The sequence below is a fragment of the Aulonocara stuartgranti genome (assembly GCF_965226115.1).
Source record: "Aulonocara stuartgranti genome assembly, chromosome: 12".
Lineage (NCBI taxonomy): Eukaryota > Metazoa > Chordata > Actinopteri > Cichliformes > Cichlidae > Aulonocara > Aulonocara stuartgranti.
Window position 1 is genome coordinate 20,408,882 of NC_138948.1, and position 25,331 is coordinate 20,434,212.

Here is a 25,331-nt window from a genome sequence, read left to right on the forward strand (position 1 = left end):
TATAGATTATGAGCTTAACGCAATGAACTTCTGAAGGTCTCTCTAGGCGCCAGCAGACTGGTTCACCGGTATGTTCTTTTGTTACGTAACGAGATGTCCTCCAATCATGGTTTAGAATCATAACGCGGGGCCTTCCTATTGTCCACAGCTATTGGGTGATTATCGAAAAATAGAGGCGGGATTAGCGCAGATCAGGGGAAACTAGAGAACCAACCATCGACGTTGATGGTAGTTGGATTCTTCGCGGCCTCGGGGATTGCTTTATGTCAAGGAAAACAAAACGTAACGTTATGAAGTATTTGGACTAACTATAGCGTACAAAGTCGAGGTCATCTGAAAATGTCTGGCAGAAAGGAATTGATACGGCTAACGTTAGCTTCATCTTCCTACAGTAAAGCTAGCTAGCTACCGTTTCCTCATAAACATTCCTGCGCTAATGTCGGCTAGCTGCTAATGTTAGCATGCCGTTAATAACAGTTGCAGCAAAACGTCTGAACTGTTGATGTCATGTTCTTAACCAAACATGACCTAGTCATATTTTACAGTAACCCAGCGAGGCAAGGGTCTGACTTCTTCTTAAACGAATGCACGTTAATGTCTTCCTTGCTCAAGCCGTGCCTAAAGACGCTCTTTTCGCCTAACATTTTGTTGTTCCTCAGCAGGCCTCCCACGTGTTACTTGCTGGTACCTTCACCTGCGGGGTGACTTGTAATTACGCAGGAGTGTCTCCTCTGACTTGTTCTAAGGTATAAACATTAGCTAATGTCATGTCATTTCCGTTATGTCAGTGAATTGATTGAAGATACACGCAGGCAAATCAACAGTATTTTTGATCTTTTCTTTCCTTTTTTAGAATGAAAGCCCTGAACTAGGGCTTGGTCAGTCAGCAAGAAGACGTGGAGGTTACCAGGAAGTACCTAGTTAACAATCGTGAGTGACCATGGCCTACTCTAGCTACAGCAACCTGAGCAGGGCTCAGCTCACCTTTGAATACCTGCACACAAATTCGTAAGTACCAACTTTTTGGGAATTAATTTGCCCGTAAGAACTTCACGATACACAGAGTTACAGCTAGTTAGCCTTAAAGATAGAACTTTAGCAACCACCTACACACAATACACTGCACCACCTCACCTACTTATTTTTGCAAGATGCCCAGCAATGTTGTTGAATAGAAAATAAGATATAGTCCAGAAAGACGATTAGAGCACGTTTCCCTCATTTTGCTACATGTCATTTTATATTTAAAACAACTTTACCTTCCATGAGTAATACTTTCCATTCTGTCTGTATGCATTCACAATTCAAAACCTATGCTGGTTTTTATTTTAATAGCTGATGCTGCTACCATTCTTTTACTCTTTTTGTTTTTGCTCTTTGTTGTTATGCATTTTCTTTATTGTCACAAGGGGGGAAAATTGTTTGCCAGTTTCCCACATCAACGTTATAATAAATTTGTTAGATATAATCAGCTATTTTTATTTTCTGAACTTGATAGTGCCTTTGTGTATAATATGTGGAATTGACGGTGTAGGCTCAGAACAGAGTATAGACACGTCACAAATTTTGCAATGAAGCTAAATGTGCTTGCTTCAGTTATTTGTCAAAAAAATCATGTGATATTGGCTGCTTGCAGACATTTATCACTCAGTTTGATCAGTAATGACTCAGGAAAAAAAAGACAAGTTTGGTATATGCTTCTGTGGTATGTAATGTTCAACGTATATGTGGCTTATATTCAAAGTAGGTCGCAGCACCCTTTGGTTGTTCTTTTTGTTATAATGATAATTCATTTTAAGTGGTTAGCTGTCAGGTGAACTGTGGATAGTCAGTCCTTGAAGCTGAACAGATAGTTTTACAGTTAACCAGGAAATGCATGCTTAACTGATAGTTCTTCATTTTATGCTGACACGTGTCAGCAGACTTGAGAAATAACAGTTTTTATAACAGAATAATAATCGTATGTTTGCTATCTGTGGAGTTCAGATGCTGTCACCAAGCATCTCCCATGTGTCCTTGTTCTCTAATGAGCTTCCCTTGTCAGTTTTTACTCTATTAATGGAATATTTGGTCTAACTCTTAGGACAACACATGAGTTCTTATTTGGAGCCTTGGCAGAACTTGTGGACAATTCAAGGTACCTGTTATGATTCACAGCACAATTTTTAAATAAATTATCGAGTATGGGAAAACTTGCATTAACCTGATACCTTTTATCTAGAAAATCTCATATATTTTATTTCTTTCACAGAGATGCTAATGCCACACGTATAGACATCTACACAGGTAGACCTCAGAGTAAAATATCCAATTTCATATACTGAAACTTATCCAGTGAGTCAATGTTTTTCATATCTGTCTTTTGACTTCCTGCTTGTGTGACAGAAAAAAAAACAGAGCTGAGGGGTGGCTACATGCTTTGTTTTCTGGATGATGGTACTGGGATGGACCCAAGTAAGTGTGACTAAATGATCAAAGAGCAAATTTAAAGCAAGGTTATTGTTGTTTTTGTAGGCCAATGGTTACATACAGTGTATAATTTGTGTCCTTAAACTGCTTTTTTCTTAGGTGAGACAACCCATGTGATTCAGTTTGGAAAGTCAAACAAACGGTCTCCTGAGTCCACTCAGATTGGCCAGTATGGAAACGGACTGAAATCGTGAGTTGTTTTTCCAGTTCCTGTCTGGTATTGATCACGAAGTTGGTACACCAGCATTTCCATATTTACGAAGTTTGTGTGTTTCCACAGGGGCTCTATGCGCATCGGAAAAGACTTTATTTTGTTCACAAAAAAGAACGACACGCTGACTTGCCTCTTCCTGTCGAGGACTTTCCATGAAGAGGAGGGTCTGGATGAGGTCAGTGGCAGTCATGAAACGCTTAGAGACGAGTTTTGTTAGATACGCTTTAGCCACTCACCACACATTCATTTCAAAGTGTACTTTGAATATGTGTCTAGATATTCACACCTGTGTGTTCATGCTTGTGTGTGCTTTCAGTCTGTGTGAACAGTACTCCGTGCTCTCTGCTCAGTTCAGAAACATGTTGAAATTTTACAGCAGCCTACTTGAATAATGCTGTAAATCCCTGGACAAATACAAAGAATGGAACAAAAACTGACAGCACTGCAAAATGCAAATTGTGTAATATTAAAATTTAGATAACTTCTAAATAAATTTAAAACACCAAAGGTTGTCACAGACATATCAACAATCTTATATCTTATAGCATAAATCAAGACCTAATGCAGACCTTCCCAAAGTGTACGGCCCACCCCCTAGGGGGGGGGGGGGGGGGGGGCGCAGAGCCATTGCAGGGGGGGCACGGAATAAAAAGGGAAAAAAAAAACCCCAAAACGCTTGGACACTGCTAGCATGGGGCGCCCACACAAACGTAAAGCAGGAGATGAAGCATCGCATGTTTCCAAACCAGCTTCCTTCCAAGCCAAAGACTAGAAAATATGGTGCAGCATATCTTCCCTTTGGTTTCACCTGCACAAGTGCCGAGGTAGGTCTCCCTGCAGAATTGGTTTTCCCTTCGTCGGGAGCAGCGCTGGGCTGTTCAAATCACAGACAAACAACATCCCACATTCTTGATTTTTAGTTCACAAACACTTCTCATAATGACTAACTACTCCTGACATGTTAGCTCCTTATACAGTAAAGTTACAGTGGGATACAAATAATATCAGGCTGATCCTGCCACGATTTATTCCCTGGTTCAAATCACGGACAAACAGTATCCCACAGCTGTTTATGTTTTTGAACCCATTTTGCACAGAGAGGCATTTTTTGAAAAATGTATTGATAGCAATGTTGAATATTATTACACAGGAAAAAACAACTACAATACTAAAATAATTACACCGTGACGCCTCTGCCTTTGTAAATGGAGGGACAGTAACTGCGTGTGTATATGTAAGCGTTTAAAAACTGAAGATGGTCAGATTAACAGTATTTTGTCTATGTGCCATTCTGCAATTCATCTCATGTAAACAATAACGTGGCGCACAGCGTGACTTGAAAAAAGGCACATACCTTTGACGTTGCGTGATGAACTCTGTATTCCTCGTCCACACGTAAATGCAAAAAAGGATTTTTAAAAAAATCTCAGTTTTCGTTGATTCGAAACGCCGTTTACGTGTGAACGAAAACAGCTGCGTTTTCAAAAATACCCGTGTAGGTGTAGACGTAGCATCAGAATCAGAATCAGAATACTTTATTGATCCCTGGGGGAAATTATTTTTTGTTACAGTGCTCCATTTTAAACCAACACCAACCAGCATAAAAGAGTTAGTAGTTTATTGCTACCTGTAATTTATTGCAGTTTACTTGTATTTGCTTAATTGTTTACTAAATGTTTGAGGTGTGAAATAAACCGCAATGGTGCAAAATATGGGTGTATGTGGTTGGAGGATGTGTTTGTGCGCGGGGGGGAGGGGGGGCATTTTTCTTGTTAAACAAGGGGGGCTTAGCAAAAGAAGTTTGGGAACCACTGGCCTAATGGAAGATTGGAACAACGGATGAAATGATTACTAATTGTGGCTCAGTGATACATTTTTGTATATAATTGATTTGGATGTAAAAAAGTGATCTACATTTATGTGAAAAAGAAAGGATACACTTTCATTTGTAAAGTTTTGTGCATCAGGACATAATAAAAAAAATCAATCGGTCGTAAAATTAGCTAAATACAACCTCAGATGGGCAAAATATGTTCATCTCATATTCAATTAAATTTTATTTATACAGCGCCAAATCACAACAAAAGTCGCCTCAAGGCATTTATATGATATGACATTGAACATATGTTATATTAAACTTTAAAAAAAAAAAAACTAAGCAAAAATGCAGAAGCAGTGTGTGAGAAACTAACTACACTGCAACCAAGGTCAGACTATGAAATCCTCAGAAATTGCAAAAAACCAAACAAACCAAGAGCTACATCTCAGATTCTGAGTATGTTAAAGTTCATGACCAGACAATTAGACGAAGACAAAATAAGTATGACCCGTTTGAAAGAGATACCAGGACAAAGCTTCCTTTCTCTTAAAACAAAACAAAACAAAACAAATAAACATTGCGGCTCAGATTAGATTTGCACATTTACATCTGAAACCACGAGTCTTATGAAACAATGTCATTGGGATAGACAAGAGTAAAGTGGAGATGTTGGACCATAATACACAGCACCAAATGAAAACCAAATGCAGCATATGAGCACAAAGATCTCATAACTGCGTAGCACAGTGGTGGAGGGGTGATGATTTGGGCTTGTCTTCTAGCAACAGAACCTGAGCATCTCGGGCTCATTGAGGTGACCTCTGTATACCAAAGTATTCTAGGATCATCTTTCCAAAAAATAAAGCTTGGTTGAAACTGGGTCGTTTAACATGATATTGATCCCAAGCATGGCAGCAAATCTACAATCAAATGACAAAAAAAGGAAACAAATCAAAGTGTTGGAAGGGTCCAGTCAAAGTTCAGATCTCAGCCTGATTGAAATGCTGAAAGTTGGCTCTAAAATCGGAGTAGACAGTGCTTCTGCATTTTGCCTTAGTTTTTGTTAAACAAATAAGGGCATGGTGTAATGTGTGTAGTTTGGAAACCACGTGGTTCTCCAGCAAACTGATTTAAGGTCACATTTGTCAGATTCCAAAACATGTGGAAAGCTAACTGCTCTGGGTTACTTAGGGTTTTCATCCCCTTCCCTCTACAGGTGATAGTGCCTCTTCCTTCCTGGGATATAAAGACCAAGGAGCCGCTGACGTCTGATCCAGAAAAGTACGCCATAGAGACTGAACTGATCTTCAAATACTCACCTTTTAAAAATGAAAAGCAGCTGATGGAGCAGTTCAACAAAATAGAAGGCAACAGCGGTAAGCATTTAAATGTGCATCACTATGTAAGGAACTGACAAATTGATATGTTGTTACTTACTTTTGGTGTGGTATTTTATATTATCTATAGGAACGCTAGTGATAATCTATAATTTGAAGCTGATGGACAATGGAGAACCAGAGCTGGATGTAGAAACGGATCACCAGGACATACTGATGGCTGGGACACCTGCTGAAGGAGTGTAAGTACAGTTGTTACTGTTAGTTATGATGTCATTATTATTGTGGCTCACAGATACGATTTTGGTGGTTTTTACTTCAGTATCAGAAACCAGTTTAAAATTTCATCAAATGTCCAGCTGGACTCGAGGATGAACTCAAACTTAATGGTGATCAAATTTCAAAATCAAAATGTTTGTAATGACTTCACTTCACAAATAATTGCTGATTGTGCTGGGGGGTGTTGTTTATCCACAGGGGATAGCAAGGGATCTCTATGGCATTAGCATATGAATTTATAATATTAATTTATATTGGGTATTTTTGAGTTGGGTATTTTTATTGGCAAGCTAATAGTGATTCAGCTTAATATTGATCATTTATCGTTGTTTAAAGGTAGAGCCCTGCAAGTTGACTAGTTGGAGGAGGCAGAAAACCACAAAGTAAAAATAGTTTGATGACAGCATGTCTAATGCACCACTTCTTGTTCACAGGAAGCCAGAGAGAAGATCGTTCAGGGCATACGCTGCTGTTTTGTACATTGACCCACGCATGAGGATTTTTATCCAGGGTCATAAAGTCAGGACTAAGAGACTTTCGTGCTGTCTTTATAAACCAAGGTAATATAGTAACGCACATATGGACTCTGTAACTTGTTTATTCCAGTGTTCACACTTTGATTGGACTTTCTGTTTTATTTAAAGGTGTTATAAATACTCATCAACTCGGTTCAAGACCCGTGCTGAGCAAGAAGTGAAGAAAGCTGATCATCTTGCAAAGATTGGTGAGATAGTGGGTTATTAATCCTGCTAATTAAAGTTTGCTTTAGCTTTAGTTCATGTGAGAATAATATGTGGTGTATATTTCAGCGGAGGAGAAGGCCAGAGAGGCAGAGAGTAAACGCATGGCTTTGGAGGCCAGATTAGGAGAGGACCTATCAAAAGACTCACGGGTAAGCTAAGGAAAACCTTTGGTTAATTGTCAAGTGCAGATGTGTAGTGTTTATGTAAAACGGGTTTTGGGCAAAGCAAGTTTAGTTGTATAGCAACAGTTAATGACAAACGCATCAAAGTGTTTTAATTATTCAATTATTAAAGAAACAGGGAAATTTAAGAAAAGGTGTACTTTGACATGATTCAGTGGTTGATTCACAACCAAAAAACGATGACGTTAAATTTCTTCTTTGTCTCCCTCCTTTTACTCCATCAGGCAATTTTGAGAAAAATTCAAGATGCAGCCATGATGCTGCGAAGGGATGCTGACATGAAAAAAAGGATTCTTGAAGCCAAACAAAAGTATGATTAACAAAAATGGCAAACTTTATAGATTGTAGGCTGCTAAAATTCTGTTCCTTTGTTTGGCTGGAAATGTATATTAAAAAATGCCTCAAAATAAGATTTGTACATTAATTTTGTTTGCCGACCAAATTATTTGGCATCTAAATTTTATGTAAATGTATTTCTTACCAATCTACGTTTCTTCCTTGTTCTTCAGAGCATTAAAGGAGCCCAAGGAGCTGAATTTTATATTTGGAGTGAACATTGAACAGAGGGACCTGGATGGGATGTTTGTGTACAACTGCTCTCGTCTCATTAAGCTGTATGAAAAGACTGGTCCTCAACTGGAGGGAGGCATGTAAGTAAAATGCACTAAAAGTGAAAAATGGCAGGAAATGAGCAAGTGATTAAGTTGTAATTTTAAACTATTTGGTTCATGTGTCTTAGGGCATGTGGTGGTGTAGTTGGAGTAGTGGATGTCCCATATTTAGTTCTAGAGCCTACTCACAACAAACAAGATTTTGCGGATGCTAAAGAGTATCGACATTTACTAAAATCCATGGGGGAGCATCTGGCTCAGTACTGGAAGGACACAAACATTGGTAAGCTTCCCTGAAGTTGCTGGATTTCTGTTTATTGCTGCACCTCAAATTACAAGTAAAAATACCCCCCATACTCCTGGGAGTTTTAAGCATGTTCCATGATTAATACATTATCCTGCTAGAGTGTTAGACAATTCAGATACAGTTGTAATCACCATTATTGATCTACCAGCTGCTGGAGCTTTAAGGTGATATTACCGGTACCTGTGATATTGGATTGAGAAATGTTTGAGTCAGAGGTGAAGTATAAGTTTCATTTTAGCTGTATTAAGGGTTCCTTCCCTAAATAAAAATTCAGCTTTGGTTCAACTTATTTTAATTATAGCAAATGACTTGCAACTGTATCAACTGATCTCACATCTGCATCTGTGTTTGTCATGCAGCACAGAAAGGCATAGTGAAGTTCTGGGATGAGTTTGGATATCTGTCTGCCAGCTGGTCTGCACCTCCATCATCAGAGTTGAGATACAAGAGACGCCGTGCCATGGAGATACCACTTACTATTCAGTGTGGTAAATTGAGCACACACATTTAGAGGACATGCAGTATCTCAGCTTCCTACAGAAAACTCACTCTCTGATTATGCTTTTTCTTCTTTTTTTAAGATAAATGTTTAAAATGGAGAACGCTGCCTTTCCAGATGGATGCAGTGGACAAACGCTACCCAGACAGTTGGGTGTGTCTCATGAACCCTGACAGCACTCAGGACAGGTACTGACACAATGAGCTTTTTCAGATAACTTCATTTTCTTATCTTATCTCATCTCATTAAGCAAAACGGTTATCAAGTTTCTAATTAAACTTATTGGTTATTTTTGATTGCTAAAAAACAGTTTTTAGTATAATTTAGAACAGAGTTATAATGAAATTATACAACTGAATTGTTATTCAGAAGCAGCAGAAATATTTACAGCAGCACAGTGATGATATGATCTTAGCAACTAAAATAAATAAAGCTGACATTAAACTACTGAGTGGATGTTATAAAGATCATCTTGTTCTCCACTTAGGAGAGGGTCATGGTCTTAACAGAAATTGATGATACTTGGGCCATTAATTCATCTTTCATTAATACAATTTAAAGTTTTCCACAGATTACACTACAGTAAAGAAAAACTCTCAAAATTATACCCAGATAAATTTGATGATAAATGTAACTGATGCTCACTGGGTGTGCCCTAGGTTGTCTGAATTTTGGCATCAATTCTTCAAAATAATTTTGGATATATTGGGTATAAAATTGACTCCGACTCCACATATCGCTATATTTGGCAAACCACCAAATAACCTTCATACTACAGCTATTCAAAATAACCTTATTGCCTTTGCTTCTCTCATCGCTAGAAAAGAATTTTGTTGTTGTGGAAATCATCTCAGCCACCATTAATTAAGGTCTGGCTACAGGATATCTTAGGACTCTTAAAACTGGAGAAGATAAAATCCTCCATCAGAGGCTCGTCGGATATATTTTTTACTCGCCAGTTACCAGCACGAGAAATCTCTCTGTAGTCCACCATATGACAAATTTTTCTGCTATTCCCGGCAGTGACTGTTCTACCCTATAAGAATACTTTATTTAAAGTATTAAAGCCAAAAAGCGACACAAATTCCTAATTTTACGGATCCCAACATATATACACACTGAATGTGTTGCATTTTTGTGGAAAATTTGCCCTAAAAAAAGAATTTGGAGAAAGAAAGAAAAAAAAAAAATGAAGTAGTTATGAAGCAATGATGAGCCTGTCCTGATGTTCCTAAATAGAGATTCTGGGTTCATTCAGTTCTCATGACAAAGCAGCAGCAGGAAGAATATGATGGTTTGATCTGGGAGTGGAAGGTTTGTTAAATAGCTTGTTTGTAACACTGTTCATATCATCATATCGTTCATGTCAGCTCTTCAACTGTGCCATAGTTGAAGGTACTGGTGTCTGATGGTATCCTCCAAATAACCGATGTTATAAATGACACTTCAGTTATAAGTGTAAATATTAAAGCAAATCTTCATTGGCTTCACCTTTGCCACAGGTGCCTCTTGTGCCTACAGATGAGGTTGTTGTGCAGTCACGAATGTGACCAAAATGTCAGGGTATATTTAGTATACCACTTTTTTTTTTTCCTCTCTGAGTTTTTCTAGTGATAAGAAAAACCCTATGCACTGAGGAGTTCAAATCCAACCGGAAGTTGGAGATTCTGCAGCAATAAACAAAAAACAACAACAAAAGAACTTTGAATAATGTATTAGCTGAAGTGCTTATGCCATGAGAAAGTACCTACTAGTGTGGTAATATATTTTGTATGTTCTATATAAATTGTTTACATATTGTTATATATTGTTTGGAAATTGTTTTCAGATGTGACGCTCCTGAACAGAAACAGAATCTCCCATCTGGTGTTTTGAAGAAAGATAAGCCAACAGCTGAAGACAAACAAAAAGAGCTAGCAGAGAAAATCAAACAGCAGCAGGAGAAGCTGGAGGCCTTGCAGGTATCCTGTCCAACTCTTGTTGTCTGTGTGTCTGTGTCTGTGTTTGGTTTGTTTTTTGTTTTTTAAATCTCTCTGTTTGTGTCTATCACCACAGCATATGTATATTCTGTTTGTTCCCTGCCAGAAAACCAACACCATCAAATCTGCAGCAGATGTAAGAAAGCTCCCATTGGAGGTTAGCATGAAACCAACAGAGAGTTCCTCTCAGGTAAAAACAAACAAAAAACTCCCTGTACTGTCTTGTCTTTCTACTAGTTCTACTAGTTAACTCTCGGCATATCGTATATGTATTTCTGATTTTAATATCACTGCACGTATGAGGAATAACAGGAAAACTACCATTCTATTCTCTCTCTCTGTCTCTGTCTCTCTGTCTCTCTCTCTCTCATTCCAAAATGGATTCAATTATTTATTTATTTATTTTACCTCAAAATTCTACTCACAATAACTTAGTTGTGTGTTTAGAGCCGTTGTCCTGTTGGAATATGAACCTTCGCCCCAGTCCGAGGTCCAGAGCTCTCTGGAGCAGGTTATCCTCAAGGATTTCTTTTATGTCACTGCATTCCCAAGACTCTGACTCATCTCCAATTTTCTCCTCCAAAAAATATCCACACAGCATGATGCTGCCATAACCACGATTCACTGTAGGGATAGTACTGGCCATCCATACAGCAGTTCCTGGTTTCCTCCTGACATGACACTTGGCATTCAGACCAAAGAGTTCAATCCTTGGTACAGATTTATTTTTGAATTTTGTTTCTCATCGTCTGAGAGTCCTTCGGATGTCTTTTGGTAAACTCCAATCAATTTTGGAATAAGACTGTAACATGACAAAATGTAGAACAAGTGGAATGCTGGGAATACTCTCTGGATGAACTGTATGTTTCCTTTTCTATGTAAATATGAACTGAAAATTTAAAAAAGGAGTTTTGTGTGTTCAGTCTTAAACAATTTAATTGCGCTGTAAAAGGGTCAGACTAAAGACAAACACTGCTGTTGATGGTGATCCTTTTTTCCTTTTTTTTTTTTCCCTCTTTGTTCAAATGTATTCATTATCATACTCAAATACTAGTTTTGTGTCCTTTCATGTTAACAATTCAGGCAACCAGGTCTTCTGAAAGGTCTGTTGCACGCCCACGCTCCCCACCACTCCCAGCTCACCTCAAAAATGCCCCAAGTGCCCCACCAGGACGTAGTGCTTCTCAGCGGCCCACCCGAACATCAGCCATACCACCAACTCCACCAAAGGTTGAGCCATCCAGGTCCAGAGCTGCAGCAAAACCTCCTCCATCTGCAGCAAAACCTGTTCCCAAAGCTACTGCCAAAACACCTCCACCCAGCCGCAGCTCACGGGTATGTTACAGGTTTGATTTAACAAAAGGTTTTATTGTAAAAGTATTTCATATGGCTTCATGTACAAATCCTACCATAAAGCAGTGTAAAATACTGAAAGCTGTCTCCTCATATAGGCATCTGCCAAAGCTTCACCTGCCAAACCAGCAGCTGCTGGACAGCGCAAGAGAATAATAGAGCAGGAGGAGAGTGAGGAAGAAGAAGAAGAAGAGGAGGAGGAGGAAGAAGAAGAAGAAGAAGGCAGCGAGGAGAGTGAAGAAGAACCACAGACAAAAAAATCCAAGATGGCTGCAGCTGCCACTAACCGTGGCAAAGTCGTAGAGAAGGCCCCACCTCCCAAACGTGGAAAGTTGGATGAGGTAAAGAACAGAGGCAAAAACTGTAGTGCAGATTTGTAACTGCTGAAAATGTATTACAGCTCTGAAAAACAACTGCACATCAAAACAAGATGATTAACCTGGGGTGTGAAATGAGAGCACTAGTAATTCTGCACAAACCTTAATCCTGCGTGTTCAGCGTGCAGCTTGCTCAAAGGACTTTTGCTTTTGCTCGCATTTTCCCGCTTTTGCTTTCTGAGAAATAGATTTCAGGATGTGGATAAGGTAATGAATGGACTAGGAAGTGATTGTATGCTCAACATTATTATGATATCTGCATTAATTCAGGTAAAGTCTGTCAGTTTTAAATTAATTAGCTGCTTATTGGAGCAAAGCTTTACTCATACTGCTCACTTACTTTATGGTGTCTGAACACAAAGTAGCTGCAATTAAAGTATCTTAGACTTCTGCTTAAGACACTAAGGGAACATGGACATACCTGGGTGGTCCATCAGGTTGCTGAACCTCCGATCAGAACCCCTTTGCTATTGACCTTGCAGGTTAAAACACACTCTCAACTTGAGAAGAAAGGAGTGTCTGCCCCTACACGGCAGGCACCAACAACACCATCCTCTGCCCCTAAATCCGTTTCTACACACGGGGCTAAAGAAAAGGTAGCTTTATTGGGTCCCTCTCTCTTCTACTGTCGAATCAAGCTGGGCTGCCTGCTGCTCTCACAACTTCTAACAATCAACACTTACTTTTTCAGCTCATGTAGATTAACGGTTCTTTCAAAACAAAACCAATCATTTTATTAATATATAACAGTTTCTTTATAACCAAGCATGCCATTCATTTCAACCTCTAAGTTGTTGAAGACTGTATCTAACCCGACTGCCTTTTCAGTGATTTCTCAAACTGTTGTGGTCATATTTTGTTTGTATTTTTACAGGCACCTGATAAAGCTCTACAACAGGAACCAGAAAACGACACTAAAAATGCTCAGAAAGGTGAGATGATGGTCCACTCTCTACTGATGTGAATCAAATACAGAACTGGAAAATGAGTATTTTCTTCTCCAGATAAGGGTCTGCTGGTCGAAGTACGTGTCAATAAGGAGTGGTATACGGGCAAAGTCATCGCCGTTGAGGCGAATAAACAAAGTGTTCGCTGGAAAGTTAAATTTGACTACGTACCTCGGTCCACCCCTAAAGATCGATGGTAAGATGCAGTCTGTGTGAATGTTGCGTTCTAAACATGTTTTGATGACATGGCAGGTGATTCGAATCTTATACATGTATGGATCTCTCTGTAAAGGGTATTTAAGGGTAGCGATGAAGTCCGGCTGATGCGACCACCATCTCCAATCTCTCAGACACCTGACACCCAGCAGGAGACCGAGAAGGGTCCGGCACCCATGGAGCCAGACACTACTCAGCCAGGAACCAGCCGAGAGGTGACTGACAGCCTGGTCACCATGTTGAGGTGAGCTGGTTACAATGGTTACAATGTTGTTATCATTCTTTATTGAAGTCTTGTAACTCTCATAACTGCTGTGTGTTTATCGTGCTCTTGATGTTTCTAGAACAATGCTGCGTTACTTCTTTCCTCCTGCTTTTCGGATCCCAAAGGACGATGTTAATAGCATGACAGCCGAGGAGCTGGTTGCCTTTCCTTTGGTGAGATAATAAAAGCTTCTTCTATCTTGTGACGGAAAGCAAAAGCAGAATGCTAAATTTAAGCAGAAAGATGCAAGAAAAAGAAGCTTAAATAGCACAGCAAAAAGAAATATGAATGTGAATGTTGTCTGTTTCTGTATTCACCATGCCTCTCACCCTATGGCAGCTGGGATCATGTGCTTGTTGTATCAGTCTTGCGTGATGAAGAAAGAGTGAAAGTAGAACTGAATTTACTGGTTGATCTGTTCCCACAAAGTTTCGAATTGATGGAGGTCACTGTAAATGAACTGACCATCTTTGGGAACCCAAAATGTCTGCTCAGTCTACTTACCTATCACCGTCTTTGACACTTGAGCCAGACTTTTTCACACCTCATCAGTGTCCACAAGTCTGATGGAAAAATTAGATTGTAGTGAAAATGATCTTCCGCTGCAGTGTGCAGGGTTCCGCTGCAGCTTGGGAATGCCTCGGTGTTTCACAAGACCAGCTGGAGGAGTTGGCCAAGGAGTTAAGGCTGGTCATCTCTGCTTAGTTTGCTGGATAAGTGCCAGAAACTAGATGGATAATAGTTTGATCTTTTAGTGTGAGATGAAACTAGATGGGGAAAAAAACTTGTTAAATAACTAGATAGTTATTTAACAATGGCAATAGTGCACAAATTAACATTGAAATTATAAGTGAAGATGTTAACTGCTGTGTTTTCTTGCCAATTCTGTTGAATTCTCCCACTGATTTGTTTTTGTTTTTTTGCCTCCTGCATATAGAAAGAGTATTTCCAGCAGTATGAATCGGGCCTGCAGTCATTGTGTAATTCATACCAGAGCAGAGCTGATGCCAGGGCCAAAGCTGTGGAGGAGAAAAACAACAACACTGAGCTCAAACTAAAGGAGGCAGACGAGAAATTACAGAAACTCCGAACAAACATTGTGGCCCTTCTGCAGAAAGTACAAGAGGTAATACTTCTTAATCTGTGCTCCTCATCATGTGCACATTGTTGATAAACCCTCCCCCCTTTGCAGAAAGTGAGTGATTATCGTGCCTTTTTTCCTCCCACAGGATATTGACATAAACACAGATGATGAACTTGATGCTTACATAGAAGACCTCCTTACAAAGGGTGATTAAAGAAAACCAAAATCAAATGAAAGATGTGAACATTAACAAACTGGTCATCATTTCAAGTCTCCATGGACCCACTCTCATGTGTGAATATTTGGGGTTTGTTTTCATTAATCCCTCCATGTGTTGAATCAGTTTGTAACCGGTTTGTATTTTTAGGTTCTCACTGTCGATTGCCTCTGGGCCTGTGGTTTTATTTTGTCCCTTTTTATTACCCTCTTACATCTGTTAATCTATGTTTAAAACATGCTATCCTGGTTAAGCTGTTAAATAATTTGTATGTTTATTGCAGCGTATGCTCTTTTATATAGTCAACTGTTGTTGTGACAAACTACATTTCTTCATTTTGGTCCATTGTCAGGTGACATTTTCACACTAAAGACTTGGGCTTAACTCGTCTCTGTTCTGTATTGCAGCCTGTAGTTACACAGTTATTTTTATTTTTGCACACTAAAAACACATCAGTGTTCTCCAACCTGGACAGAAAACCGGGTTCATCTTTTATGTTTGGGAGATATTCCCCATCTATAAACAGGAGCTACATACTGGGTTATATCAGTACATTTATTATTCCTTTAAATTCCTTCTTCATTTAACCTTTGACTGTTCTGTGTTCATTTTGGGAAGAAAAAAAAAAGGTTAACTGCTGAATTGTTTAATAATTATTCAGTGCCTCTGTCCTTCTTTTTGAACAGATTTTTAACCCATCATGGAAATGTTTTATTAAACGGTGCATGCTTTCAGTCTTTATGTTCTCGTTGGAACAAAGGATACTGTATTTTTGACAAACCTTTACTTGGAACAATAAAACTGGTTCAGCAACACATTATGTTGGTCAGTATGTGGTGTTTAATAAAGTATTTGTTCTGGGAAATTTTACATTTGGGCTTAAGTAAATTATAGTGTTACAGGAAGGGATTTCTGTCGCCATGACAGTAAATATTCTTGAATTTAGTTTTGTTGGTAGTGCTTAGAGCCCTGTGTTCTGTGGATTATCTTTGTCTTTACAAACAATCCATTTTCAATCCGATTTTTCTACTCTTGGATCTATTTTATATAAATGAGACATGAAACACAAGGTTTAAACGGCAGAAAATTCTTACAGGGATTCTTACAAGTCTGTCCAGCTTCACAGTGGAAGGTAACCTGACTGGATGCACAATCTCTTAGTATGTTGTGGAAGCTGCTTGGCTAATAGTACACACAACAGAGTCCAGGTATCCACCAGTTTCTACCGTCGGCTTTTACTGAAAGCTCAGATGATTCATAAGAACACTTCCTACTAAAATCTTTCCTTTCCTGCCACCTGCTAGGAGGTGCAGAAGCTAGCGTTCATGAACTATAACAGGTTCATTGGCTTTAAAAAAAAAATTAACAATGAACGTAAACACTTTGTTTATTTTGAGTCATCTCGTCAACGCAGTTACAAAAAAACATAACTAAAAGGGATGTTTTATATAAGATAACCTTTATTAGTCCCACACATATTTATTTATATAAACATATCATACCCGATATTTTATCCTTTGTATACACTATAGATCCTTGATAGACGTGTTTGTCACCTGTGTGTTTGCGTGCTGTTTTTGTCGCTGCTGTAGCAGCAGGAGGTGCTACTTGAACCTTTAAACGAGGAGAGACTTTTATTTTGAAGGCGAAACTTAAGTTGCCGCCGTGAACGTGAACGCAGCTGGGAAAACGTTTGGTAAGATGACTGCTAGCAGCTATATCTTTGATATTTAGGAAGCTTTTAAGTTTCATTTGAAACTAATTCAGCGTTGTCTGTGTAAGCTTGCCCGTGAATAAAGCGCTCACAACTTTGTTGAACGTCATTGCTAACTGCTGTGTTGTTGTCGGGTTGGAGTGTGAAGAGTACGCGTTATGATAAAGGGTTTCAAGAAGAGGATAGCAAGTATATGCCTCTGTTTAATATTTAAATATATTTAAATAATATAAAGGAAACCCTGGAATACAAGCGGTAAGATAATATCTGCACAAAGGCAACGACGCAACCAGATGAACTTTGACCCATTTCTTTGGTTGTCAGTCTTCTCCATGGTCTGCAAGCCAGCTAGATAAATTTACATAAAGAAATAATTATCAGCAATGGAGAAACAAAGAAGCTAATCCTATCTGGAATCAGTAAATCAGTAAAAATGCGCCTGTTTTCTGAGTAATAAGTAAAAACCAAATATACAGAAATTGCTTTCAGCTGAATGCTGTTCTGCCTCTGGGTGGACCAGGGGTGGTGCTAAAGGGCACTGGGGTGGCATTGCCCAGAGGGTGCCGTTGTCCTCTTTAATACTTCAATACAACTTGTCCTTGCCATTAGTTTATTGCTTCAAAGTAACTATTTGAGCTTAAATATTATTACATCCCGTGAATGCTACTGGTTTACATATTAATGGAAAATAATGATTTAATTTGAAAGATGGACTTCCCCTCTTGTACTTCACATTGGTTTGGTCCACTACTGTCGCTTACTTTGCAAACTCTAAACAAAGGATGTGTGAGACCCCCTTATTCATATCTAAAAATGACACCCATTAACAGTTTTATCCAGATTCATTTTTATTAGCTTGTTACCTTACTTCTTGTGCTTCAATGTGGCTTGTATTTTGTTATTACTGTATTTGCAGATAGATGTCTATGGAGAAGGAGGTCTGTGCAAATTAAAATTATTATAACTCACTTTTTTTTTTCTTTTTTTTTTTTTTTTTTACCTGATCCCAACTAGTTCTTGGACGCCACTCACCAGCCCCGTGCCACCCCATTTAAAAAAACTGAAACATTCCTGCCTTTATCTAAATGTCACCTGTCCCTGCTCTAATGGCATTGTGTTGACTCCCTAGTCAGACCTCAGACTGAAGGTATTGGGCCATGTCAGTGTCCTCAGCCCTCCTGAGCCGACGTGTAGCCGGAGGCTCCTGCAGGTTGTGGTGTGTCATTCCTTCACCTCGACCACTGATCCACGTCAGATCAGCTTCTGTAGCTGAGCCAGGCAGAAGAAGATCCAATGAAGAACAGCTGTGGGAGGCAGCAGGCTACCTGCCGTTCACCCGAGCCAGGATAGGGCCTTTCTTTCAGGAAAACCCAGTGCTGAAGAACCCATTTGTAGAAGATGCCTTGCTCAGAGGATATCTGAAGAGACACATACCCCAGGAGGTGAGCAGGGGTTACATGTTTTTCCCAAGAAAGGGTGTCATACTACCAGTTTTAGAGCAAGAACAACAGGCCCATTAAATAACAATGTCCATATTAGGTGTATATTACTATATTATAATGTGTTTTTTGTTGTTGTTGTTTTTTAATGTGCTCATAACTTGTTTTCTTTTTGAAAGAAGTGTTGGGTATATGCACAGTGTTACATATGTAGTGCATATTTTTCCTTAAGTTTTGTTGCACCAGCACAAATTCATTTTACACTCAACAAAAATATAAACGCAACACCTTTGTTACTGCTCCCATTCCCCATGGGATGGACGTAGAGACCTAAAATTCATTCCAGATACACAATATAACCATCCCTCCCAAACAGTGGTCACAAATCAGTCCAAATGTGTGGTAGTGGGCACATCTGCTATATTGAGATAATCCATCCCACCTCACAGGTGTGCCACATCAGGATGCTGATCTGACATCATGAGTAGTGCACAGGTGTACCTCAGACTGCCCACAACAAAAGGCCACCCTGGAATGTGCAGTTTTTTGCGCTATTGGGGGTCACCGTGCCAGACGCCATCGAATGTGAGCATTTGCCCACACAAGTCTGTTACGGCGACGAGCTGGAGTCAGGTCAAGACCCCGATGAGGACGACGGGCATGCAGTTGAGCGTCCCTGAGACGGTTTCTGACAGTTTGTGCAGAAATTGTTTGGTTGTGCAAACCAATTGTTCCAGCAGCTGTCTGGGTGGCTGGTCTCAGACGATCTTGGAGGTGAACCTGCTGGATGTGGAGGTCCTGGGCTGGTGTGGTTACACGAGGTCTGCGGTTGTGAGGCCGGTTGGATGTGCTGCCATATTCTCTGAAACGCCTGTGGAGACGGCTTATGGTTGAGAAATGAACATTCAATGCACGGGCGACAGATCTGGTTGACATTCCTGCTGTCAGCATGCCAATTGCACGCTCCCTCATTGCTGTGGCATCTGTGGCATTTTGCTGTGAGACAAAACTGCACATTCCAGGGTGGCCTTTTGTTGTGGGCAGTCTGAGGTACACCTGTGCACTACTCATGATGTCAGATCAGCATCCTGATGTGGCACACCTGTGAGGTGGGATGGATTATCTCAATATAGCAGATGTGCCCACTACCACACATTTGGACTGATTTGTGACCCCTGTTTGGGAGGGATGGTTATATTGTGTATCTGGAATGAATTTTAGGTCTCTACGTCCATCCCATGGGGTATGGGAGCAGTAACAAAGGTGTTGCGTTTATATTTTTGTTGAGTGTATAAAAAGCAATAAGAGTTTGACTTTGGTCTTTGTTACTATTAAAAAGCCAGGGAGGAGCTGTCCTATCAGGTAAACAGGCTGAGATCTGTTTCATAAGGTCTGCGATATATTGTGTGTAATAATAAGCACCTTTAAAGACCCTCAAGGTCACCATACATTAGCACAAAATTTATATATACATGTATGTATATGTGTGTGTGTGTGTGTGTATTTGTGTGAATAGTATGTGTATAAATTTGTCTACAGGTGATTCTCTCAGACTTGTGTGCATTTGGAGAACACGTGGCAAAGGAGGTGGATGGCTGGGGTAGAGAGTGTGAGGTCAATCCTCCACGGTTGGTGCACTTTGATCCCTGGGGTCGCCGAGTGGATCACATTGTGACCTCCCATGCTTGGAAACGCATGAAAGACCTGTCAGCGCAGGAAGGACTCGTTGCCATTGGCTATGAGAGGTCATTTGGCGAGTGGAGGTTAGAAGACCGTTGCACTTCCTTTTTTCGGTTTAGCTCATGTGTCTTATTTCACTTCAGTAACGTGTTTTTGTCATCTTCCAAAAAGTGTATGTATGTGTTTCCTAGTCGTGTGTACCAGATGAGCAAGCTGTATCTTTTCTCTCCCTCATCTGGCCTCTACACCTGTCCTCTTGCTATGACCGACGGAGCTGCAAAAGTTATCCAGGTGTGTTTAAAGAAGTGAATAACATGACTAATACAGTGTCCTGTAAGCCAAACTGATTAGAACAACAGAACTAGTAATGGGATTTACCTCCAATCATTTAAAACTGAATTAAGTGAAGAATATTGTAGCCAATGTAGTTTAAAACATTGGCATTTTAAGAATATAAATTCATCGTCCTCCCATCCGTCAAACGCTACAGACAATTTCATGCTGAGACTAAAGGCTCAGAGACAGTTTCATCTCAAAAGTTATACAAGAATTTAATCAGTCCATCAAGTCACCCCAGTAAAATTGTTTTAACTGGCTGAGGAACCACATAATCATAGCCATATCTGGAACAGTTTGCACTATATGCATTTTGCACCCTATTTCCTTTTATATTGTATATTTGTATTATCTTTTATTGTGTTATTTATCTCTTTTATAGAGAGATTATATTTTTGCTGTTTATTTTCCTGTTTGTGTTAAGGAGAATTTGCCTTCCAATCAGTTTGCACAGTGTATGTTGATAATATTAATAAAAAAAAAAGGTAAAATGTGCCAGCTTTTGTTTAAAACAGCAGCATGTACTTGAGGGAACTGTATATTAGATTGATGAGCAACTGAATAAAACTCTATATTTTGCTGTTATGGCTGTATAGTAGTGAATGTACACATATTTTTGACTTGCTTACCCCAGTTCTGTTTTTCCTTGTAAGGACAGTGAATGATTGTTTGGATTTGTGTATGAGAAGTCCTTAGGTGTTTCGTGGCCAGTAGAAGACGCCTACAGTCGTTTGACCACCCGCCATCCAGAACGCTTCTGGACATCCGGACAGTGGATGACAGAGAGACAGGGAGGCTCTGATGTGGGTAAGTAGTGACACTGTTTTCTGCATTTATCAGTCCCAGATTCAATCTATAAATTAAGAGCTGCAGTACAACAGTGTTGTAATTCTGCTTTTCAAGGGATCAGATATCTGTGGAGGAGATTCTTTGTTTGCATACTTTTTTCCCGCTTTGTCATGCAGAACAAGAGTAACTGTTGTAATGCTTCATGAGTTGTTTTCATTGTCCTCAGCCAGCGGCACTGAGACGGTGGCTGTTCCACAAACAGATGGTTCCTACAAGCTCCACGGCTTCAAGTGGTTCACGTCTGCTACGGACGCAGACATGACTCTTACACTGGCCAGAGTGCAGGACAAAACCGGAGCAACCATACCAGTACTGCTGACATCGGTCACAAAGCATTGTCAATGAATTGTAGAGTGATATAATTGACTGCTGTTCTCTGTCCCACAGGGTAGCAAAGGTTTGTCTCTCTTCTATGCGGAGGTGAGTCGAGATGAGGATGGCCGATTGAGGGGTATTGAGGTTCAGCGACTGAAGGACAAGCTGGGGACACGCCAAATGCCGACTGCTGAGCTGCTGCTGGACGGCCTGCCAGCGCGCAGGGTCAGTTACACATGCTGGGTCATTGGATATAACAATTTATTGACAAACTATAGGCTTTGTCTCCTATCTGTGCAGATATGAGCAATTGCTTAAACACACACACACGAAAACAAGTTATGTGCAGCAATGATAAGCGGAACCATTCCTGCATTTGTGTGCTAGGTGGAAAAATTCACAGTGATTTTATTTGCCACTCCTCAGTAACAAAAAAGTACACACTGTGCTTTGTAAAAACACAAATCAACTTTTGTAGCACTTAACCCACTGAATCCTCAGAAACTTTTTGAGATGTGCAACTCATGAGAGTGCCAGCTGCTTGCAGCTCCAGCGGCAGCACTCGGGCAGGTAGCATTCAGTCAGCATGAGATGATGAGCTGTGAATGGCTGCAGCTAAATTAATATGAGAGAATCATTTAAAGCAAAACAAGCCCAGAAAAAACAGCAAACCAAAACAAGAAGTAGAGATCTGCATTCGTTGTTGGTAAGAACAGATTAATTTTTTCCTTTTACTACTTTGCCTCTAAAGTAGCATTGACTTGTCTCTGGCTCTTCTCCAGACACCAGGATGTTGTAAATTCTTTGATTCATGTAAGCCTCTTTGGATCAGGCTTGCTCCTGTGCAACCTGTGGATACCAATTGACATTGGGTTGTGGGGATTTTTGAGGTGGTGTCAATCCCTCGGATTCTTTGTTGTGCTTCTCGTGTAGGTTTCTGACTAGCGTTTGCAGTGTGGTGGGGGGCATTAAGGAACAAGCATGGTTGCGTGCCTGTCCTGCACAGAGCTTTGTGTCCAGTCACTTACATGTTGCATTTGTTTACTGTCAGCAGGAGGCATATTGTGACCAATATGTGGAACAGCTGGTCTGTTCTTGCTGTTGTTGGGCCTTCAGCTAGCTGCGGGGAAGACCAAAGTTACAACATAAAGAAAGCTGAAGTGAAACTGAGTGTTAAAAATAAGGAAAAGTGTCCACTGCAAACAATGACTGCGGTTCTCCTGCTGTTTTCTTTTGGTTGACTTTTCAATAATGTTTGCTCCCTTTCCTGTTCAGGCCCACTTTTTAAAAGCTCAGAATTGGACTCACTCATAGCGCTATATGTGTCAAGCTCATAATCTTGGCCTTTTTGGACTGTAACACAAGCACAGCTGTGTAGGGTGCATACACAGAACACTTAAGCATGGGGGACACGAGTGTGGTACCACAAATCCTGCATTACCCTGCTGGGGGAGAATTTTTACAGAAATTTGTCACAGTGTGATTACACTTTTGCTATATAACACATGGTTATATGGCAAAAGTGTAATTAATCACTGTGAGGGAAATCATCCAACATTTTTGTTTAAAGGTATGGACATTTTCAGGCAGTTTATGGTCCACTCCACCAACCTTCACTGTTAGAGAAACAAGACAAGCCATGTTCCTTGTAATTTTTTTTTCTATAATGTGTCCAAATCTTTGAAAACTTGTTTTCCTCAACAGCTCTCAGAGGAGGGGAGAGGTGTGTCCTCCATAGCTAATATGCTGACCATAACCAGGATCCACAACAGCGTCTCTGCAGCAGCCGCTATGAGAAGGCAGGACACCGCTCCTACTACCACACTTGAATCTGTGCTGATTTCTTAAAGCACAGCATGAGTAAGCTGGTTAAACATTTGTGTAACTGTGTGTCTTCACAGGGTGCTCCAGTTAGCTCGTGACTATGCCACTCGGCGCACTGCCTTTGGAAAGCTTCTTAAAGACCACCCACTGCACATGCAGACTCTTGCTAGAATGGAGGTAAGCTGGCAGGGGGTGAACAAACTCCACACAGTGTTTTCTGTCATGCTTCAGGACACATGCTTCTCACACTACAGGTAGAGTCTCGAGGGGCCTTTCTTCTGGTGATGGATGTGTGTCGTCTGTTGGGCCGAGAAGAAAGTGGAGTGGCAACCGAGCACGATGCTCACCTTCTCCGGCTGCTCACTCCGGTCGTCAAACTGTACACTGGGAAGCAGGTGAACAGTTTGTGTGAATGCTAGCGTTAGCTGTTATTTGCCTGTTTTGATTGTCTGATTGTTTCAGTGTTGTGTTTGTCTCAGGCTGTGGCTGTGGTGTCGGAGGGTTTGGAAAGCTTTGGTGGCCAGGGATACATCGAGGATACTGGCTTGCCTGGAATACTCCGTGATGCACAGGTGAGTTTGATACTAGAGGTGTGATAGCTTGAGATTTACAAAAAAGAGTGAAAGACTAACTTATCTCTTCCTCTTCCAGGTTTTGAGCATATGGGAAGGTACCACAAATGTTTTGTCTCTGGATGTGCTGCGGTGTGTGGCTCGTAGCTCAGGGATGGTTCTTCATGCCTACTTCAGCCATACCAAGGTCAAAGCAAGTTTAATGAAAAAATCTTCTTTGTGACTGAGCAGAACAAAAATGTGAAGTGCACTTGTTTTCTTTGTGTTATAGTCTCTGCTGGCTGGCGCCTCCAGCGTTTCCTCATTGGCCCCAGCTGTGACAGCAGTGGGCGGAGCTCTTTGCGAGCTGGAAGAGTTTGTTCAGGTAGCAGCAACCAGAGCACCCAGCTACCTGGAGCTAGCAGCAAGAGACCTGGCATACAGCCTGGCTCGCATCTACACAGGTGTATACCACACACACACACACACACACACACACACACACACACACACACACACACAGAGCTGCAGCTATGAGTTAATTTACAGGTTAGCTGATCAACATAAAAATAATTATAAATAATTTTAAGCGTAAGTCAAATATTCACTAAAATGTTTTCTGCTTTTTTTTTCAGCTTTTTGAGTTTGTAATTAAGTTATTAACTAAATCAGCATTTTGAAAACATAAGCTTAAGCTGACATCTTTCAGTCTAACAAACTTCTAAGTCAGTAATGTAATCAGTCAGCTGTACTGTTATCGTGGCCAAACATTCAAACAATAAACACATTTACCTCTATGCACCTTGTTATCATTCCCAACTCTGTTATCAGGAGCCCTTCTTATTGATCACGCATGTTGGAAAGGAGCTTCTCCATCTGACACCTATGCAGCTCTCAGGTAAAAAAAAAAAAAAAAATGTAAATTTGCAGTTGTCTAAAATATTTTTTAAAAATGCACTATAATTTTGTTACTATTTATCATTGTTTTTTTGTCACTTTTTTTTTTTATTTTCCAGGTGGTGCGAACAGGACTTGTGTCCCGTGGCAAGGAACCAGAGAAGAGGTCACTATGATTCCAACACTTCACTTGATGCTGCTTTAGTCTTTGACCAGTCGATACAGGGCTGAAGAATCACTGAGTCACTGCTGAGCCCTGCGGTCTGTCTTAGTGACAAACAGATTTATTGTCTGCTATATTATTGTTTGTGTTTTTGTGGATGACTGAAATCATGTTTCATTAAAAATGAAATTCGGTCTTGAATAGGCATGTAAATAAAATGGAGAATGGGTTGTGTCTTCAGTATCAGAGTAAATACTGGACAGTAAATTGAAATGTGAATTCCCACAGTTAAATGTAGTTTTTTAAATAAAGGCAAATGATCAGCACCCCAGAGATTAACTTCACATCATAAGCAAAACAGGCCCTGACTGACCAGGTTCATACACACTGCCTTACTGTACTGCTGGAAAACCTGCACATACATATTGATGTATAAACTTTAAAACAGTAAAAACTTGGCAGTTTTAACGCAATTTTCTGATATTCATTAAACTGTAGTGACTTGAACTGTGAGTTTACTGAGTCACTGTGCTTTTTATTTTCAAAAATGAACATTGCTCCATGTGATACACAGCAAAAACATAAAATAAACACCCAAACAATATCCAACACCCCTTTTTAAAATATGTTGATATATATCGAGGTGGGAGTGGGTGCGAAATGTT

The 25,331-nt window shown here is 40.1% G+C and overlaps 2 protein-coding genes across 6 annotated transcripts; both read left to right on the forward strand.

The window, feature by feature from the left end:
- Positions 1–157: 157 nt before the first annotated feature.
- Positions 158–15,715, forward strand: morc2 (MORC family CW-type zinc finger 2). 3 transcript variants are annotated; one of them, XM_082554335.1, is made up of 29 exons: positions 158–282; positions 663–746; positions 854–1,008; positions 2,084–2,137; positions 2,252–2,286; positions 2,386–2,454; positions 2,569–2,659; positions 2,750–2,858; positions 5,719–5,878; positions 5,970–6,081; positions 6,553–6,678; positions 6,763–6,842; positions 6,928–7,010; positions 7,268–7,353; positions 7,553–7,693; positions 7,783–7,937; positions 8,321–8,449; positions 8,543–8,648; positions 10,289–10,421; positions 10,546–10,629; positions 11,523–11,774; positions 11,891–12,133; positions 12,652–12,765; positions 13,044–13,101; positions 13,174–13,312; positions 13,409–13,576; positions 13,677–13,770; positions 14,535–14,723; positions 14,827–15,715. In XM_082554335.1, exons 3-29 carry the CDS (start codon positions 941–943, stop codon positions 14,893–14,895), a joined length of 3,147 nt encoding a protein of 1,048 aa, XP_082410461.1. In that variant the 5' UTR covers positions 158–282; positions 663–746; positions 854–940; the 3' UTR covers positions 14,896–15,715. The 3 variants fall into 3 exon arrangements, with proteins under 3 accessions (XP_082410461.1, XP_082410463.1, XP_082410462.1); XM_082554336.1 differs by having other exon boundaries at positions 165–282; positions 660–746; XM_082554337.1 differs by lacking the exon at positions 12,652–12,765.
- A 771-nt stretch (positions 15,716–16,486) lies between these two features.
- LOC309719054 (acyl-CoA dehydrogenase family member 11) lies at positions 16,487–25,179 on the forward strand. Of its 3 annotated transcripts, none has more exons than XM_082554853.1 (15): positions 16,487–16,594; positions 17,742–18,054; positions 19,591–19,814; positions 19,923–20,022; positions 20,757–20,874; positions 21,083–21,225; positions 21,304–21,456; positions 22,936–23,030; positions 23,133–23,232; positions 23,310–23,450; positions 23,535–23,627; positions 23,707–23,814; positions 23,899–24,070; positions 24,438–24,504; positions 24,623–25,179. In XM_082554853.1, the coding sequence occupies exons 2-15, from the start codon at positions 17,770–17,772 to the stop codon at positions 24,732–24,734; spliced, it is 1,911 nt and encodes a 636-aa protein (XP_082410979.1). In that variant the 5' UTR covers positions 16,487–16,594; positions 17,742–17,769; the 3' UTR covers positions 24,735–25,179. The 3 variants fall into 3 exon arrangements, with proteins under 3 accessions (XP_082410979.1, XP_082410978.1, XP_082410980.1); XM_082554852.1 differs by having other exon boundaries at positions 16,494–16,594; positions 17,627–18,054; XM_082554854.1 differs by having other exon boundaries at positions 16,515–16,594; positions 17,746–18,054.
- The last annotated feature ends 152 nt before the right edge of the window (positions 25,180–25,331 follow it).

What these genes read in the sequence shown, in the direction of transcription:
- morc2 (XM_082554335.1), top strand. Translation starts at nt 941, where the DNA reads ATGGCCTACTCTAGCTACAGCAACCTGAGCAGGGCTCAGCTCACCTTT. An exon ending in AACGTGGAAAGTTGGATGAG is followed by an intron (nt 12,134 to 12,651) that starts GTAAAGAACAGA and finishes TTGACCTTGCAG; the next exon opens with GTTAAAACACACTCTCAACT. An exon ending in AGCTGGTTGCCTTTCCTTTG is followed by an intron (nt 13,771 to 14,534) that starts GTGAGATAATAA and finishes TCCTGCATATAG; the next exon opens with AAAGAGTATTTCCAGCAGTA.
- LOC309719054 (XM_082554853.1), top strand. Translation starts at nt 17,770, where the DNA reads ATGTCAGTGTCCTCAGCCCTCCTGAGCCGACGTGTAGCCGGAGGCTCC. An exon ending in CCTACTTCAGCCATACCAAG is followed by an intron (nt 23,815 to 23,898) that starts GTCAAAGCAAGT and finishes TTTGTGTTATAG; the next exon opens with TCTCTGCTGGCTGGCGCCTC. An exon ending in GACACCTATGCAGCTCTCAG is followed by an intron (nt 24,505 to 24,622) that starts GTAAAAAAAAAA and finishes TTTATTTTCCAG; the next exon opens with GTGGTGCGAACAGGACTTGT.